The sequence below is a fragment of the Beta vulgaris genome, chromosome 2 (assembly GCF_026745355.1).
Source record: "Beta vulgaris subsp. vulgaris cultivar EL10 chromosome 2, EL10.2, whole genome shotgun sequence".
NCBI lineage: Eukaryota > Viridiplantae > Streptophyta > Magnoliopsida > Caryophyllales > Amaranthaceae > Beta > Beta vulgaris.
Genome location: NC_079203.1, coordinates 7378181 through 7398132, shown reverse-complemented (window position 1 = coordinate 7398132; position 19952 = coordinate 7378181). Strand labels below are relative to the sequence as shown.

Here is a 19952-nt window from a genome sequence, read left to right as displayed (position 1 = left end):
ACCCCCAACTATGGGTTATTTTTAAATACCCCCAACTATTGGGGTAGTATGCCAAAGATACCCCGCTGACCTCTTACCACCAGAAGAACTGGTAAAAAAAGGCACGTGCCTTACTCGTGCTTTTAATTGCCTGGTTAATATACCAACTGCCCATATTTAATGTTTGACCGTTAATTTTGGGCAATAAAACCCCCTGCTCACATTTCTCTTCATCTCTCTGTTCACATCTCTCCTCATCTCTCTTTCTTCGTTCTTCAATGACGTCGAACACCACAACTGGTTCTTCTTCTTACAGGTCTAGGTCCACAAGGTCCAACAGTGGTGGTCAAATGGTGTGTTACAATCAACAAATTGCGCCCATGAGGGTTGTTAGGGTTGAAGGGCCAACAAAAGGCAAACGGTTTTATGGCTGTGCTTATTGGCCTGTAAGTATGTGAATTTTGTGGATTTTGTTTTTAATTAGGTTTGCAAAATCTTATTTTCTTGTTTAATTTTGCAGCAAACATGTGGGTTCTTCAAATGGGCAGATGAGGTGGATGATGTGCGTGAACTCCAACATGGGATCTTTGTAAGGGATGGGTTTATTACTGAACTTGAAGATCATAATATTTTGCAGAGAGACAAAATAAAGAAGTTGAAAATGAAGAAGGAGAAGTTGGTGGATGAAGTTGAGGAAATGGGTATGGCCACAACTGAAACTCTATATGAGTTGAAGTCCAACACCACTGAGAAGAAGTTGCTGTTTGGTTTGTTCATGTCTTGGGTTTTTTTGCAATTATGTTCTTGTTGAAGTAATGTATGTGAAGTTGAAGGAGAAGGCAGGATTTTGGTTGGGGTAGGAAGGTGTATGTGAAGTTGGGGTAGGATTTTGGTTGGGGTAGGAAGCTGTTGTTTGGTTTGTTCATGTCTTGCTGCTCTTTTGGCCCTTTTTGTGTAATAGACAGCCAAGACAATGGTGTAATGGTTTTTTGAATGATCTTAGAATCAACTTGAATTATCTTGGAATCTTTTATGTTAACTATTTTTTTTTTGCTACTTCATAGTGTTGAAGGAAATACAAATAACCAAAAGCAATCATATCAAAAGTAAACCAAATATGTCATTAATAGAACATAAGTTCAATACACAACCATAAACAAAGATGAAAACCAGACCACAACTCAGCTAATGTCAGGTTGAACCTAAAAACAGAAGTTAAAACATGGGATACAGGACAATTTAACTTTCTAAACTCAAATGTGTTGTGGTGCTTGAAGCTTGACTTCCTTGAGTTAATTGTGCTGTTGCTGCCATCTGGGACACCACCGTTAGTAGAATAAATGCTTATTGCTGTGGTGATATTGCTGCGGTTTTACCTATACGCAGCAATATAACACGCAAAAAGAAAAAAAAATAGAAATTGACAATATTGCTGCATCGCCCAAAACCGCAGCAATATTGTCTAACGGATACATTTTAAAAACATATGGGGCCCTGAACAGCTAATATTGTTGCGGTTTCCACGTAGGACCGCAGCAATATATTAAAAAGTTATTTTTTTAATATATTGTTGCGGTCCTACGTGGAAACCGCAACAATATTTGCTGTAAGTTGCCAAAAAAACAGGCGGGGGTTTCTTTCACACTTCACGAATACATTCTCTTGGTCTCTCTCTCTCTCCTCTCACACTCTCTCACACTCTTACCAAAAAAATCGGCGACCGGAGTGGGCGACTGGGTTTGGCGACATTGCCGGCGACCAGCGTGGGCCGTTTCTTTACTTTTTTCGTTTTGGGTCCCCAATTCGCGTTTTGGGTCCACCGTTTCTCCTCACTCCTTCTCCACTGACGCCACTCTTCATTGAACGACGCCACTCCTTCACCGGCGCTTCTCCTCCCACCTCCGGCGCTTCTCCTCCCACATCCGGCGCTTCTCCTCCCACCAGCGCTTTTCTCACACTTTTTCACGGTTAGTTTTTTGTAAATTTTTCTAAATTAGTGTTTTAATGAAAATTTTGGCTTAAATTGTAGTTTAAAATGATTAGTATAAAGTATATATATGATTAGTTATAAGATTTGAGTATTAAAAACTGATTTTGTGATGATATTGCGTTAGTTTTTGTATGCCCTAATATGTTATATGGGATTGTTTATGCTTCAATTATTGTGATGTTTTTGCAATTCTTTGTTTAAAGTGATATGCATGCAATGCCTTTTATTGATAGACTCGCCAATGGGAGGGGAAGGGAAATCTAAGGAGTGGCCCAAAACCGCAGCAATATTCCCTGCTAACTAGATAATACATAACAATATTGTTGTGGTTTGGCCTAAAAACCGCAGCAATATTTGTAGATATTATTGCGCTTTAAAATCGCAGCAATATAATTAATACCTATTGTTGCCCCCTTAATTGATGCGCGCACAAAAGTACAGCAATAGGCTACTTTCTGACCGCAGCAATAAGCATTTATTCTACTAGTGCACTCTTGGTCCACCACTCTGTCCAGGAGCCTGATTGTGAGTTCAGTTAGGGTTAGTTAAGTTGGCATAATATCTCAATATACTGAAAATGAATTCAGTTGCCAAAAAACTCAAATTGATGACAGTGTTGCCATGGCCATCAAAAAGGACACCAACTCCCTGGCATCTGCACAAACACAAATAGAGTTAGAAACATACAAGGTAGGTTTATTTAATACAAAGACTTAATTGAGTAACTCACCCTGTTTTTTGAAGGACCAGTGTTTTTCTTTCTTCCTTTTCCAACCACCCTGTCACTTTTACCAATCCTTGATAGCTGTGCAATTGTTTCATAGTGTGAAGGAGGAGGGGCAGAACTGACAGTGTTTATTGGTTGAGTGCTGTCTTTCCTAGGTCTGCCACATGGCGTTTTTGGTGTTGGTTCCACTGCCTTACCCTTGTCAGGGCATGTTCTTTTGTTGTGCCCCTTGTTCTTGCACACAGGGGCGGATTTACTATGGGTTCACTGGGTTCAGGTGAACCCAATGATTTTTGGGAAAAATTTGCCCAGTTTTGTTTTTTTTTTAAATAAAAAATATTTAACTAGATGATATATACAATTTGCGTGGAATATGAAACATGAAAGAAGTGGTGGTCAAGGTGGTTTTGTTCTCCATGAAACTCTTTGTGTATGCGCGCGACCTGAGGTTCGAATCCCGGCAAAACCAAAAAATCAACCTTTTTTTTTTCTTTTCTCCTCTTTTATCTAAATTAGCTAAACATAAAACTGAAAAGCCCAAATTGCTCTGATGCTCTTTCCCTCCAATGCCAGACCTTTATTTTCTCCAAAGTCCAAAACCCTAACTCGCTAAGCAACGAACATCACTGCCCTGCCAATCTGCCAACTGAGTAACTCACCGCGGCGGCGGCGGCGTGCAGTCCTTGACGACTCGTTGCACTCAGTCTACTCACCCATCAGCGCGACACAGTGACAGCCAAAGGTAACTGATTCCTTGTCTTCTTCAATTCTAAATATGAATTCCAGATTTTAGTCTTTTAGATTAGAATATTTTTTGTTTAAATTTGTTTAAAATTTCTTTTAATAACTGATTTGTTATGCCAATGATTTTTTTCATTCCACCCACTTACTCTCTTTCTTGACTCCCAATACTCATCATCACTGGTGTCATTCCCTAATCCATCAAGTTGCTCCACAAGGCACTCAGGAATCTCAAAGTCATATATTACTGCCTCACCATCTTCATTAAGTTCAATATGCTCTTCCTCTAATTCACCTTCTTCAAGTTCACTATCACTTTCATCAAAGTCTGTGTGATAATACTGTGGATCTTTGGTGCACTCATCATCTGTATCATAGCCATCTAACAACTTACTCCAGTTCAGAGGCTGTCAGGTCTGTCATCATACCATACATGGTAATCAGAGGGTTATGTAGTTGGTTGTGTCCTAGGTTCAATTTGTGTATTAGGTTCAAGTGTAGTCAAAGGAGTAGATGAGGGAGTGTTAAAAGGAATAAATGGAGGATGATCAGTGGGTGCAGATTTTTGGGTGTTTCCTGGTGGAGGTTGTAATTGTTGTGAGGTGGAAAGATGTGCAGCATCTCTTTTTCCTTTGCTAATGTTTCCCACCTTTTTTGGGCCAGATTTAGGCCTCGTAGGAATCAATTTATTGGGCCTAATTTGTTGGGTTATTATTGGGCCAGTTTGTGGTCCAGCACTACTAGAATTAGGCTGGGTTGTGTCTTTATTAGATGTCATCCCACTAGATTGTGATCCACCCTCTAACAACAAAACAACATCAGGAACATCAACTACATGGACCACATAGCAGTCAATACATCTACTTCTAAGTACAAGATCAATCATCACCCTCACTTCATCATCAAATTTAACCCTTTTCAAACCTTCATCAAAAGTACTACTACCAGGTACAAGTTAGTATATTTCATCAACCTTTGAGTACTTTCCGCACTTCTCTGCTAATTCCTCCAAATAAAACCAACATAACTCATCTGCGTCTACAAGGAATGTTCTTGCTTCACCCCCAACATATTGTGTTACTCCTAAATTATTCTTAGTCAAAGTCCCACCATGCCAAAAAAATTACAGTAACAATGGAGTCATCAATAAATGTTTTTTTCATGGTACCTAATGTAATGCAAGGATATATTATCAACAAAAGTCCAATAAACAACAATAACACAAGCAGAATCACCAATTTACACCAAATACAAACCAACTTACCCTAAATTTAACAAATTAAAACGGAAAAGAAAAATCCAAAATTCAAGAACAAAGATGAAAATTTACCTCTCACGCAGACTTGGGTGGCAGAATTTTCCCCCAAAGATGAAAACGTGTGTCTTGATGATAAATCTCCAAACTTGGTTGAGAAGATGAAAATTTACAGTAACTATTGTTGATGAACACTGGGTTTCGAAAATTACGCATTCATGGGGAGGGTGAAGCAAATGGAGGGAAAAGGGTTCTTTTTACCGAAACAGCGGGTCACAAGTGAAAGGGGGGTATTTTGGCGTACCACCCCAATAGTTGGGGGTATCAAAAGCGGACCGCCCAAAGTTGTGGATATTCTCATCCATTTTTCCATTATTTTTATCACCTATTGAGTTTAATTAGTGTTTTATTTTATAATAGGTGTTCAAATAGGGGAAAAGTAAGGACTAGCCCAAATAACAAACAACCCAATTCGAAGGCTACAAGGAAATAAGAGCCCAAGTCTAAGAGTTTACACAAGTCAACAATATTTACTAAAGGAGATTTTACTCCTTCTCCAAGCAAAATCCCAAGATACAAATCAAACTTATATTAGGAGATTATTTTCTTTCCAACGCTTTCTCGGATCGGGTCGGAATTCTTTACTAAAAATGAATATAAATCTCCCTAATTCCATTATACTAAGGAGGGCAGTATCAAACGAGAAAAAACACATTCTCACACTAGTTTCATTATAGTTTCTTCAGAGACGAATTTGATTTAACTTTGTTTGATTATATATTGTTTTTCTTTAATACTTATTGTAGATGTCGTTTGATTTTCAATTAATGAAATTTCTCTTTCTAAAAAAGGTTTAGTTTTAATTTAAATTCTGTCATCTGATTTTCCTCACATAATAAAATATTCTCTCTACCCGTGGACGTAGCCAAATTGGTGAACCACGTAAATATGTTGTCTGTTTTTTTATTGTTTTACATTCATTATTTGTTTCTTTCTCACGTCTGTTATAACAGGTTCTTTTTGCCAATTCTTTTGAAATGGAACATCAATTTCCACTAATATCGGTGCTCTAATGCTCTAAAGTTTCATCTACTTACTCTTGGAACTAGAGACCAGGCAGTGAAGCATGCATTCATCAGCTAACTGCCATATCTAATACCAAGTGCTGGAACATGTAAACAGGAGAGAACTAAATTACTATATAGAACTATTCAGAACTTACTAGTGTAGAATTTTTGAATTGCATTAATGAATGGACAGATAAATCTTCTCATATGGTACAAGATACTTCTAATTAATTTCTGATTCATAAAACTTGGTACAACAAGAACGTTGCCTGCTGCTGTTTCAAATGCTTTAGCAACAACAAACAGTTAAGCCAGCTGGTTCCTTTCACGGTTGAAGGAACACGTTCCGTAGGCAGGACCGCCTCCAACAACACCAAAACTTAAGAAGGTTGTTCGCTTCATGTTTCTCATTCTTTCTTCAAGACTGCAGTGCACTTGATGGTGAACTAAGAGACCCATTACATGTCGCACAGCATACTATCTATAGCTTTGGCAATGCGGGAGGCCAAGTCCTTGTCAGTTGTGCTGATCAATATCCTTGTTGGTCGCACTTCTATTAAAGCCTTGTTAGGCTCGTGAACATGTAAATCAAAGGATCTACCTGACCCATGATTCGCAGCTTGTTCTATAGATGGTTTTAAACCCATATTTTGTAACACATTAGAAAGCCTTCCGGAATCAATTTGGGTTCCCTTGGAATCATTCCCTGAAAGTAACCGATATTTCCCATGCTCTAAGCTCAGCTCCCCCTTCAATCTCGTTAGGTTAATATCATCCTCCTTCAAACTTATCCACTGAAGTTGGGAGGCCAAATCTGATGAGATCTCGAGCTCCGCACTTTTCTTTAGGCTAGGGACACGTAGCATAATATTTTCAGAGTAGTATATCACAGGGATTGACTTTGCGTTTGGAATGCCAACAAGAGTCTTCAAATCTTCAGGTATCTGTTTCAATCATAAACAGAAAAATATCAGTAAATTAATAGAGACAAAGGTATAGACTAATGAGATTGAATCAAATAGTTACAGGAAGAAGAGTTACCAACACATACTTCGGTTGTAGCTTCTCCATTAAAGGTGCAACTTTACTTGATCTGAGACAACACAGAAGTCATATTACAGCAAGAATATGGAGAATAACTGCAGGCAGCAAGCAGACAAGAATATCGGTTCCCGTAAAAACAATTCTTATATGAGTACATGAGAACGCTTTGTAGTAATCGTTTTTAACCAACAAGTAATTCGTTTTAGCTAAATGGTTCACAATTTCCCTTGCAGAGCCAATCTTCCAAAAGGATACATTTTCAGGGTAAAGGATTGCAATGTAAGATTAAAAAAGGAATTCATCTTTACTAAAATGGATTACTAATCCACTGTTCTCACATTTTCATATAAGAAGTGTTTTCACCTGAACCTTATTCTATATTATATAAATACATCGTTGAAGAAAACTAAAGCACCCACCACAAATACAGATCTTCAATGATCATAAACAGAGAATAATTATGTGGTAGGGTCAAATAACATTACATGCCAAAGTGGCCATGAAAAAAAACGATTCAGGCAAAAATTGCTCCGGAGATGTGTGCAACAAAAGTTGAAGCATTTAGAAAGAAGGAAAGGAACAAATAAATATCTCACCTTATGCCAGAGAGGAACGAACATTCAAGGACCTTCATTGCCATAGGTTTAAAAGGTAGGAGAGCTAGATCAGCATCAAGTCCTCTCTGTATCAATCATAGTACATTTTTGTAATACAATTAAGTGGAATTACATAGAATATAGAACTATACATGATAAAGTGATGGGAAAATATTCACCTCCAGAATAAGCAATGAGTTTTCATTCCCATGCCAACGCTGAAGAAAATGAACAGCAGGCCCAAGTCGCAGGCTCCAATGAGGAGCGAATACAATGCATGGTTCTTGCCAAATTTTCCTGTGAACAATTGTCAGTCCCAAGAATAGGGTGTGCTAAATCGCAAATGTCACAAAGTTATCCAATACAAGCGATGTAAAAATCATGTAACTACAAAAAGTTAGACCATTAATCCTAAGATACTTGTCAATTTTATATTTGCCCTGCATTATAAAACATCTTCAGGTAAGAGTGTTCTTTCAATAAATTGGAATCATGAAACTTCAATAGCTAGACTTGCTCATTCCCAAATATTTGCAACTTCTAAACAGCAACACTTTTATGATCTTCAAGTAGCCATAAAAATTAGCTGCAGCTTCAATCAAAGATGTCAATGTTATGAATTGACATAGCTTGGACTGAATATAAGAAACTGATCATAGAAATAAGATGGACTTTGATTGATAATTTCTGGCCAGTAGAATAAAAGTGATATCTACAAAGCTTTCGAGTGGTTGTTCTCTCCCAATGGACTCTTAAAGCTCACCAAAACATTCATCAATTTTCAACATGCTTTCTCTCTCCCTAATGTTCTGTATTCACAGAATTTCTTCCCTCCCTAACTCTAACTAATTTCAAGCTAACCTCTAATATGAATTATAATGCACTGTCAATTGAGTGCAAATTTCTATCCAACTTGAGGACAAGTTTGGGCCCGGTAATGCAATGAACCATCCTAAGGGAGAGGGGTACTATTGGTAGTGCGTTATTATTCAATTAGAGGTTAGCTTGAGGAATAAGTTAGAGAGTTAGGGTTTAGGGAGGGAAGAAATCCTATAAATACAGAATATTAGGGAGAGAAAGCATGTTGAAAATTGATGAATGTTTGGCTGAGCTTTTTAAGAGTTCATTGAGAGAGAACAAGCCTCTCGAAAGCTTGTAGTTATCACTTTATTCTACACTTTTTCCAAAAATTATCAATCATTGTTCATCTCATTTCTATAGTTTCTTAAATTCAATCCAAGCTATGTCAATTCATAACAGTAGAAATATTAAAGACATGGGGGTTGGAATCTTCTGGAAAGGGTAAGGGAATCAAGTAGCTTGTTATTTGTTTGCACACTTTAATGATTCCCTTTATACTCAGCTTAACCCCAAAGCCCTCTACCCTCATTCTCCCCCCCCCCCCCAACTCAAGGTTTCACTTACCCTTTCTTTGGCTCATCATTGACCATCTCCTTGACTACACAACAACCATGAGACCGAACCACTCAACCACCACCCCCAACCACCAGCACTCAGCCACCACTGCAATCTGACCCGACTACCAACCACCACCTGACCCCTCCACCACAACAACCAACACCGCCCAATCATCCACCAGAACCACCCACCTAAGTCACTCAACCACCAAGAAATCAACCAGCACCAAACCCAGCCATCCATCCACTTGAAAACCACCCACCACTTGAAAAAACTGCTAGTACTGTCCACCACCTAAACCACCACTCACCCACAAACCCTAGGAAAAAAAAACATAGAAGAACAGAGAGAAAGGAGATGGTGAGAAAAGGGGGCAGCAGCGAGAATGGGAGGAGGAGGGGCAACGACGCAGCGGGAAGGGGAGGAGGAGAGGTGGCGACGCTGCGGAAATTGAAGGGAGGGGGAGGGGCGCTGCGAGAACTAAAGGGGAGTGTGAGGGGAGCTCCGAGAACCGAGGGGGAGGAGAGGGGTGATGGTGTTACCGGGGTCCGGAGGGGTGGCGGGGCATGGCAAGGGGAGGAACGGTGGTGCTATGGTGGAAGGAGCGATAAGAGGAGGAAGAAAGAGGAATGACACATTAAATCTAAGGGTTTTGCTTTCCTTTCCCCCTCTACCCCTTTCTTGATTCCACTCCCTTCACCACATGACAACCAAACGCTTCCTTAAGTAGAATTCTTTAGCAGTGAGTTCAAGGAGTGACGGCAGTGTGAGATATTTTACGTTTAGAGCCTACATCATATAGCAATATGGGACAGTTTGGTGCTCCAACATTTATGCAAAAAATGGCAGAGCACACGGACTAGAAATGTTCAAATGTTAGATACTCCTTGTCATTCATCAAGCATAAGTCGCTAAAAGCAGCTATATGTAAATAGTGTCTCATACATAGAATGGAGATGAAGACCTTCGCAATGAGTAGTTTAATGTCTTCATATACTTTTATCCTCCCTTTTCCACACTCTACGCACAAATGAACTCAAACTTCACAAACACTTTCAAAGGTGGTAGATTTAGTAAGATTAGCAAGACTACATGCAAAATCTATTCTATAAGGAAACACCTGAGGACTTTGGCCTTCCTCTTAAATGCCTAAAATACCCCTAGGCCCTATGTAATTAATATTTATATCCTAAAAAAATGTCATTGTTTTAGTGATGATATAAATTTTATAGCTAATGTTTCTCAATTTTGTTTTCTGTACATCAATGCCTCCATCGTGTGCACATGTAGGACTAGTTATAAATATGACTAATGAGACAGGAAAGCGGCAAAAAATACAAAGGACGGATGAAACCCCCTCATATGTGTGCATAACAGAGACCAGGAGAGGTCTACATGTAAAGCTGTACACAGCCTCTATCCTAACATCCATCTAATAAAACCTTATCATCATCACACTATGAAAATCTATGAGATTGATTTTCTGGAGACAATTATAGAAAAAGTGGTCATCTACAGAACAACAGCTCCAAAGATAGACATTGTGGTCATAATTGCAGACAATATAAAAATAACACAATTAAAAAAGCAAATCTTACAATAGATCAGTTGTACAAATTGAAGACAGCAGATGAAGCCTTTTCTCCTTTATAAGATTAGCATGTGCAAACAAGGGCTCACCCGCAAACAACTGCAGCATATCAGAGCAAAAGTCAAGGTAGTCTCAATCTCAATAATAAAATCACTATACATATATATATATATATATATATATATATAATGGTGAAAGGCCAATTTGATACACTTACCTTCTTCTGCCTCTGCACAGATAGCCATTCTGGTATTATGTTGGTGTAGGATAATAGTTCTTCTGCAACAGAAGAAATGAAATATATAGGGACCTATGGCACCAATAACCTGATGGTCAGTGGTCAGATCAAACTGTACAAGACTATTATGCAACTAGTCAACCCCTCTCTCCCAAAAAAAAAAAAGAAGGATGTACCATTCAAGAGCGTCAGAAGATACAAGACATAAGATCTCATCTCTTTCCATATAACATGGATCCAACACCTAGATCTATCTAAATCATAGTTTTAGAAACTGATTAAATCAATGATTGATACACAAACAATTCATCTGCTCATAATCCTTGGTACATTCCAATGTTAACCTAATATGCGTGACAGAGAGGTTTTGCCGGTTGATGATTAGACCTGTTCTTGAACCAATTAGACATTATCCTCTACAAGACATTTAAACACACTCTAGCACGAAGGAAGGTTCACCTACCTTTAAATTCAAAAAACCCTCAGAAAATGATAGTTGCTCCAACAATTGCAACACTATGCCAATTCGACAGATAGGTATCAGGACAGAACCTCCAGCTTTAAGGGAATCAATGGCATAAGAGCATATATATGCTAGCTTTTGTTCCTCCTCTGAACTTTCATCATAGTCAATTAAGGTGTGGAGAGACGCCATTTCCACATTGTCATTGCTGCTACATAATAATAAACAAAAATTAAAATATATCATGAGATTACATAACCGCAGGACATCCAGTCAAAGCATTTATGTTATTAATGTATCTTATCTCTTATCTTTACTAGCTGAGATGTACGTCTTGATGAAATAGACTACCAAAAACTAGACTTAAGTGTGGAACAGAGGATTACATTGGAGCTGCAAGATCAGTCTCTACTTCAGTGTCTTCCATACTATCAAGGGAAGAAAAATCTGAAAACAGTACTATATCATGGTCTTGAAGAGCCTGGTAATCGAAGCTCAAAGCTGGAGCAGAGACAAAGACAGAGCTAGATATAAAAACAACGTCTTTTTTAGGACTTCTGATTTCCCAGTTTGATGTGCCAATATCGAGACCAGAGCTGAATGCCTTAATAATCAACAAGCCACCATAGCAAGTTTCTTCAGCGTATTTAAGTGATTGCACCTTCTGAATGCTACCCTTCACATCAACTGCACTGAGAATAATAATAACTTATAATCTACGATAAAGAAGCCACTAATAATGCATGAAGAAAAAAAGTTTGAAGCACAGAGCAAATCCTGATCTGCTTATGAGACGGATTATTAGTGCAGATCTAATTAAACACAAACTGAAAGCTCAAACCATAGAAAGACGAGGAAAGAGAAAACCAGTATATTGTGAAATAAACCTGCATTGGGTCATTTCATCAAGTCTTTACAAACTTCATCCACTTGATTAAATTTTCCTGGTCTAGCTGCACTTTATTCGATTGCATAATAATCTAACACACATTGTGCAACTGCACCATTAATCAACTCCTAAAGATCATTGCAATTACTCATAACCCTGTAATTTCAGTTACCATTTCCATAATAATCTAACAATCACTGCGCAATTGCACCATTAATCAACTCCTAAAGATCATTGCAACTACTCATAACCCCACAATTTCAATCACCATTTCCTCAATAATTCAGGGGTTGTATTCATCTTATATTGTTTTATATTAGAAATTTGTTTTGGCTTCAAAATGATTTCAAACAGAATGACCATTCATAATCAACGAAAGATAACTTCCATCCAACTTTTCTAACCAACCATATAAATTAAATTGCTAAGCACAAAGTTGAGCTTGAACAAATACTCCCTTTATTTCAGATATCAAGAGTATTTACCTAAATAATATAAGATGCATTTTGCTCTTCGCCTCTTTTGCATAATTATTTGATACAATTATCTATGGATTATTAAAAGAAAAGGTATAGGTGGAAAAGTTCACAGAGTATTTACCAAAATAATATTTAAAGCAAGAAAAGATAGTCAAAGCGACAAATAATTGAAACTAAGTGAGCAAGCTATATATGTAATGTGTGATGAACTGACATCACTAGGACAGATTAGAGAAGAAGATTAAGGAGTAAAATGGACTTAATTGATAATTTCTGGAAAAAACAGTAAAATAAGATGATAATTACAAGCTTTCGAGAGGCTTGTGCTCTCCCATTGAACTCTTAAAAGTTCACCCAAAATACTACTCAATATTCAACATGATTTCTCTCTCCCTAATCTATTCTATTTATAGACATACTTCCTTCCTAACTCCCTAACTTATTCTTCAAGCTACTAATAAAAACTAACTAGTTATTTAATACCAAAAGTGCTCCTCTCCCTAGGCTAGTCTATTACACAATGTCCATAACAAATACTTCATCTGTTTTTCAATATTTGCAACCGTTGATAACTAAAGATATAATGGTCAAAGATGTGTAGTGACAAGCATGAAAGTCAGACGGTTGCAAGTATTGATAAACATGGTAGTATCTCAATAATTTGAAGCAAAAGTATAAACACCCAACCATCATCAAAAATCATCAGCCAAGAAATTTAAAGCATTAAAACAAAATAATACCTATACAATGCTGACCAGCCACCCAGCCCTGTCCCATCTTTGCCCACAAGTCTCTCTTGCACTGAAGGTGGAAACTTGTCAAGCTCATCCCACTTCATCCACTGGGGACACTCTGAATTTTCAGGTCCATAAAACTGTCTCAACTCCCTATGCATTGAAACAAGCTCCTCCATTATAAGCTGCCCGATCCTTGTTGTTGCTTCAGTTGCATATATCTGATCGATCAAACCCATATGACAGAAACCATATCAATAAACAGGACACCATGTCCAGAAACGACAGAACTAAAGAAGCGAAGACAACTGGAAAACAGAAGTACAGGAGTGACTATTTGGAGAAATACTTGAACGTTTACCTTAGCAGAGAAATTTTTATTGCGGGTCAAGAAAGGCAATCCAAGCATTCCCATAGGGCTTGAGATTAAAACAGCATCAATGAAAGAAACATCCCACAAGTGCAAGTTGCAAACAGTTTTATACCAAGGGACTCCATAAATTAAACTACTAGCATCAACGGAATTTTCTACTTTTTGCTTCTTATGAGCTGCACAATCAGTGACCAAACAGACATGGCATGAGCAACCAAGAGCCTCTTCAAGCCTTCGATCGGAATAAGCAGGAATAGGAGAGAAAATCAACAGAGCTGAAAGATCCAATGGACAATCCACCAAAATGCGGAATCCACTAATTTCAATCATGTGACAAGGTGGGAAATAATAACCTTGGCCCTTGCTTAGGCAAGTCTGTAAATAGAGAGAAAAACAGGAGAAAGAATGAAGTATATATGTGAAAGAATCATCATATACATTAACTTAAAGAAATCTAAAACAGGAGGTGGGCTTACAAGCTTCATGGAAACAAGCAAGAGGAGATCTTTCCCAAACAATCGTACAAACAAAGTTATCTAATGCTGCTTTCTTGAATGCGTTCACCTAGAAAAATTAATTTGCACCCACATGCAAATCTGGGGAAAAAAGGAAAAAGAAAAGTTAATACAAGTTAAGGCATTCAAACAAACACCTTATGAGCATCGCTGCACTGTGTGGGGACCCCTAAAAAACCAGTTTCCAGTTTTGTCAATTTATGAAAAATGACGACAAAAAACTGGAAACTACACGCTTTCTGGTTTCTATATTTTTGTCTTTAGTTTTCAAAAAAACTGAAAACTAGAAAGAAAAAACGATAACGAACAGGCCCTCGGCTCTTGAGTTTGTTTCCCCAGAATAATTTCTCTGCCACAAAAACTCCAGCTTTATAATCAACTAGCAGCAAAATTCACACCCAAAGATGTCCAATGAAACGAAGTTCAAACATATTTTGCAATGAAACCATATTGAATATATGAAATTCATGAGCTGTAACAAGAAAGAGCCCAATGTAGTATTTAGCAAGAAAGAACGAGAGAGAAGAGAACCTCGTTGATGAGAGGCAGTCATCATCAATGTCTATCTGATTCCCTCAATGATATTAAACATGGTTTCAGGAAGTGAGGATGAGGCCAGTAGCGAGGGAAAAGATGTTGAAAAGGAGGGAGATACAAAGAGGGACCGCAGACCTGAAATTGGAAAAACATTAAACTCATACAATATTTTTGTAATGTCTTATCATTTTTAGAGCTATTCATTTTAAGAGTTAGTCTAGTTTAAGACATCACTAAGGTTCTAAGCAGCAAATACAAGGAAAAAAATTGCAATGCGGTCACGATCGCAATAACTTTTGCGTTGTCGCGGAAGCGGCTTGTAACGGATGAATGGAATGGATAGCGGTCGATGCGGGGTGACTTTTTTCAAATAATTCACATTAATATGTTCTAACCTTATTTGCATTGTTTTAGTTTATGAAACATTATTACAGCATAATATAATCAAATCTATTAGAATATCATGTTTCATCAGCTATATAATTAATTCATCAAATATCTAGGTTGATGTTTGAAAAGAACGGATGTAATGGGGATAAAAATGTTCTGATGCAGCAAGTTTGTGTTACGGAACGGACAATGCAGAAAGAAGTATGTGATTTTTATTATGCCATTCTGTAACCGTATTTCGCGAAACAGCAAATCTGAAATTCATTATAGAATAGACTATAGCAGGAGAGTTTCAATTCCATGACAGCAATACTTCAACTTTTTTTTCTTAAGATAACATTTATTCCATTGAATCCAAATATTCAAACAAAAGTAAATGAAAGCAAATATTCAAACTAATAAGATAATATGATGAAATCAATAAATCTAAAAGTTGAATATGCTTTCGTTACACTATCAGACATGTTTCAATTAGGAAACTGCAATGATATAATTTTGATTGGAGAAACAAAAATTCCATTGACAGCATCCACAATTATGATGGTGCTTAATTTATGTACTGCTAAATTGAAAGAACTCCATAAATGTTCCATGAAACACTGTATTCGATGTATGATTGACGAAAGTATCTCTAATGGTTAGGAGAAAACCCTCCTATATAAGCCAAAAAATTACAACTAATGCAAGAGACTTAGGTTGCTCGTGTCATTTCAGTCATTTTGCTATGCTTGCTGTCAAAATTCAATTACCAGTAGTCCCCACATGAGCATTTCCCATCCTCAAACCTATGAAATCTGCTATTGTCTCTCACAATAATTGTTCTTCCAGTGCACTTGGACATAAACTTGATAGCAGTGTGACAATCACCACATACACGCAAGTTTTTCATAATCCGAATAGGCCTGTCACGTGTGAAGCTGATTAACGCAAAAGCGATTGCTAGTCTCTCGCTATGATACCTAATTGCTTGTTTTTTAGCATCATCATCCACTGGTTGCAAAACAAAACTAGTGTCAGCAACATACCCAGCTCGCTCCAACTCATCCTCCAATTCCTCCAATTTCTCATATATCTGCTTGGATTTCGGATGACATCTGTCCCCAGCAGCAAAAGCATGAATTCTGTTTCCTTCCTCAACCCAGCTTAAGCCTGTTTCCTTCTTTATCCCTTTATCCCTTAACATCTTCCTAACATTAGCTGCGTCTTGGAGTCTTCCAGCTGCTGCATAAGCATTAGATAATAACACAAATATGCCAGAACCCACATTTCCTAACTCCAAAACCTTGTCAGCAGCATAGGCTGCTAATTCCGTTTTGCCATGTAGTCGGCAACCAGTCAATAAAGCACCCCAAACTGACTCAGTTGGTTCAATGGGCATCTCCTTAATAACTGCAAATGCCTCTTCCAACTTCCCAGCACGGCCTAGTAAATCAACTAAGGTGGCATAATGTTGGTGTCCTGGTTCAACTCCGTACTTTTTCATAAGGTCAAAGTAAAACCGCCCTTGTTTAACCAATCCAGAATGACTGCAGGCATAAAGCAAAGACAAGAAGGTGATGAAGTTGGGTTTAGTTCCATCAGTTTCCATACTATGGAACATTTCCAGCACCTTTGAAGTATGAGCATGTTGAGCGCAAGCAATCAACATAGAATTCCACATCCCAACATTCTTTATCTTCACTTCATCAAATGCATGATACGCGCCTTCTATGATCCCACACTTAGAGTACAACGAGATCAAGCCACTCCCAACGAAACTTGATGTATGATAACTCTTCTTTAAGCACAAGCCATGAATTTGCTTCCCCAATTCCAAAAGTGTCACATTACCACATACATGAAGCACACTCGAGAACGTAAAATCATTAACATCTACACCCTCCTCTAGAGCAAACCTAAACAACCTGAGGGCTTCCTCATTTTCACCCAATTGCGCATATCCAAAAATCATTCCAGTCCAAGACACTACATTTCTATGAGGCATTTCGTCAAATATTTTCCGTGCATCCCAAATCTCCCCACATTTCCCGTACATATCCACCATTGAGCTTGCTACAAACAAATCCCTCTCATACCCAGTTTTCACCACAACACCATGAATCAATCTTCCAACATCAACCCTCCCCAAAATCGCACATGACTTTATCGCACTTGGGTATGTATGGTCATCAGGCCGAAACTCGTTTTCCAGCATTTGATGGAACAGCTCAAGAGCAACATAAGGGAGTTCATTTTGGGAAAGAGCAGAGATAACCGAGTTCCAGGTACTAGAAACTTTGACAGGCGTTTCGTCAAAGATTTGGCGGGAAAAAGCGGGAAGCTGAGATTTCGAATAGAAGTTGATCAAGTGATGGGCAACAAGAGGAATAGATTGGAATCCTAATTTGAAGACATGAGCATGGAGTTGGAGGCCTTTTAAGAGTGCCCGAGAGCGTGTAAAAGTAACAAAAAGGTCACAAAGATGGCGGTAGTGCTGCTCGAAACTCAGCTGGTTGGAGAACTTTGTTGGGATTACAGGTACAAATCGCGGCAAAGAATAGAATGGGTGGAATTGAAGCATTACTTGCAAATAATGGCGCTTCCAAGATTTTAAATAAGAGTACTACCAACCATTAGAGAGTAGAGTATGTATCCTTTCGAAAGAACACTCGAAATATCCCTCTATTATCCTCCTCATTCTGAAATATATACAACAAGTTTTAATTAACACCTATGGATACACAAATTAAGGAATTATTCATACAAATTTACATCTCACAATTTCAACATTCACAAAAAAAATAAACAACAAACTAACTAAATGCATTAATCACTTATCACACCTTACAAATTCGAAAATTCACACATCACACATATATGCAAATATTACAATTAATATCAAGTATCAACCAAATAAGATTTTAAATATACAATTTAGGAATTATAAAATAAATAATGTAAAAGAATTAAAATTTAAATTCTGTAAATAGTTTTACAATTAATACGTACCTGATGGGCGATGGCTACCGGCTGCGGGCTGGTCAGAGGTCGGAGGAGGCCGCGGTGCCGGTGCGGTGCAGTGCGGCGGACGGCGGCGAGGTCTGGGCGTCTGGGCAGTGGGCAGTGGGCAGCGACTCAGTGAGACAGTGAGAGTGAGGTAAAAAAAAAATTAAGCGTGAGAATTGGGTAAGGAAGGATTGAGAAATTGTTAGTTTTCAAAGGGATGTGCTATAACCAAAAAAAAAAAAAAAAAAAAAAAAAAAGGTTAAATACAGCAAAACATATTAAAAGACTAACCTATTCTTGGGGGATCATCTGACAAATGACCCCCCTAAGGGAGGGTCATCTATGACAAATGACCCCGCTTTGGGGGGTCATCTATGATAAATGACCTCATTTCCATAATCGCAACCCGAAAAATATAAAATATTACTTACGCGGTAAAGGAAAAAGTGTTTGTGGTGAGTGAAATTATATTCTCAAATTTGGTATGAGGTGAGTAATAATTGTGTAATTATATTATTAAAAAAAAATTTAATTAACCATGGTTAAGTTAGCCATAATTTTAGATGTTGTATTTAGCCTTTTCCTTTGCTGTATATAGCAATTATGTTTTCAAAATTAAATGGTTTTTAATTTTTAATATAATTTAAAATCTGATAAAAATTAGGAGTTGGGAAATTGGGGACCACAATAATTAATACTCCCTCTGTCTTATATTCTAGTGTCTGATTCTATTTTTTTTACGTTTATTAAGGTAAATAGAATCTAAGAGAAATGTAAAGAGTGTTTGTGTATTGAAAATAAATGTTATGGGGAAAAGTTGATTTCAGGAGAGAGAATGACCATAAGTGGTGAAAGAGAATTAAATGCATGACTCATTCAACCTTTGAGTTGAATAAACAAAGCAAAAAAACTATTTTCAACAAGCAAATAAATAATGGTGGCACAATTTTTCTAGGAAAATCATAGAAATGTGTGGAATAAAAAATGGAAACAAGAATTATATTTTTGGGACACCTTAAAAGGAAAGAAGCACTATAATATGGGACAGATGGAGTATATGAAAGTGGACCAAAAAGACAAGAAGCAGAAATTGACATTTTAGTCGTTTAATGCTGCACTGCTGCGCTTCACTATTTTCTTTTTTTTATTTTTTTTTCCTGAAAAATCTTTAATTTTTTTTTTAATTTGCGGGGTCACGTGACCCAATATGGCTCCTACTAGCGTGTGTACCATGCTTTATGTACTAGCGTGTGCACCATCTAAGTTTTGCAATTAAAGGAATTGATAAGTCTACATATACCCTATTTCGAGGTTTCCTAACTAATGACTTCGTCCAAACACAAACTAAGCAACCCATAAAATTAGCAATCAAGATAAAGCCAAAGTGTACTATTATTAACTTCAGCTCCAGAAAGTAAAACAAATTATCTATGCATATTATGGGAATTAACAAAACCCAGAAGGGGATAGACGGATAGTAATTATTATTTAACAAATCAAATAAAGACAGTAATAGTAATTAATAAACCATTTTAGCAGTTGATATTTAGAGCAAACTTACAAATATGATCATCGAAAATAATCCGAATTCACACATATTAAGATTTAAACTGAAGTGGAAGAGGAAGTGAGGAAGATAGAGTAAGAGGGGGAATAAGTCTGACCCGTTGACTTGCTGACATCAACGGCTAGCCAGTCGCCGGAGATATAGACGACGCAAGTTCGAAACCGCCAACAAGCAGACACTGAGATGATTTTGGAAAATTATTTTAGCTCATAAACTGCTACTGCTATGGTGAAAGGGTTTAGAGTTCACAGGTGGTGTTGGAGGAAGTTTTGTCTAATCTCAAATTGATATTCATTATTTAGAGGAAAAATTGAATAAGCCAACATTTGCCTCATTTTCCACATTTAAGTCAATCTTTGATAATTCAGAGTTA

At 37.5% G+C, this 19952-nt stretch overlaps 2 protein-coding genes across 10 annotated transcripts; one reads left to right on the top strand and one right to left on the bottom strand.

The window, feature by feature from the left end:
* The first annotated feature begins 232 nt into the window (after positions 1-232).
* Positions 233-1289, top strand: LOC125495067 (uncharacterized). The gene is made up of 2 exons (XM_048639730.2): positions 233-425; positions 500-1289. Exons 1-2 carry the CDS (start codon positions 258-260, stop codon positions 788-790), a joined length of 459 nt encoding a protein of 152 aa, XP_048495687.1. The 5' UTR covers positions 233-257; the 3' UTR covers positions 791-1289.
* Positions 1290-5858: 4569 nt separating this feature from the next.
* On the bottom strand, positions 5859-19952 carry LOC104887497 (uncharacterized). 9 transcript variants are annotated; one of them, XM_048639698.1, is made up of 15 exons: positions 19677-19893; positions 18016-18115; positions 17638-17705; positions 14632-14772; positions 14062-14181; positions 13574-13960; positions 13219-13433; positions 11497-11802; positions 11111-11321; positions 10627-10719; positions 10417-10508; positions 7579-7696; positions 7400-7485; positions 6801-6852; positions 5859-6703 (listed from the first exon to the last, which is right to left on the bottom strand). In XM_048639698.1, exons 5-15 carry the CDS (start codon positions 14068-14070, stop codon positions 6218-6220), a joined length of 2055 nt encoding a protein of 684 aa, XP_048495655.1. In that variant the 5' UTR covers positions 14071-14181; positions 14632-14772; positions 17638-17705; positions 18016-18115; positions 19677-19893; the 3' UTR covers positions 5859-6217. The 9 variants fall into 9 exon arrangements, 8 of the variants coding, with proteins under 8 accessions (XP_048495655.1, XP_019103555.1, XP_048495658.1 ...); XM_019248010.2 differs by lacking the exon at positions 17638-17705; XM_048639701.2 differs by lacking the exons at positions 17638-17705; positions 19677-19893 and having other exon boundaries at positions 13574-13761; positions 13939-13960; positions 18016-18244.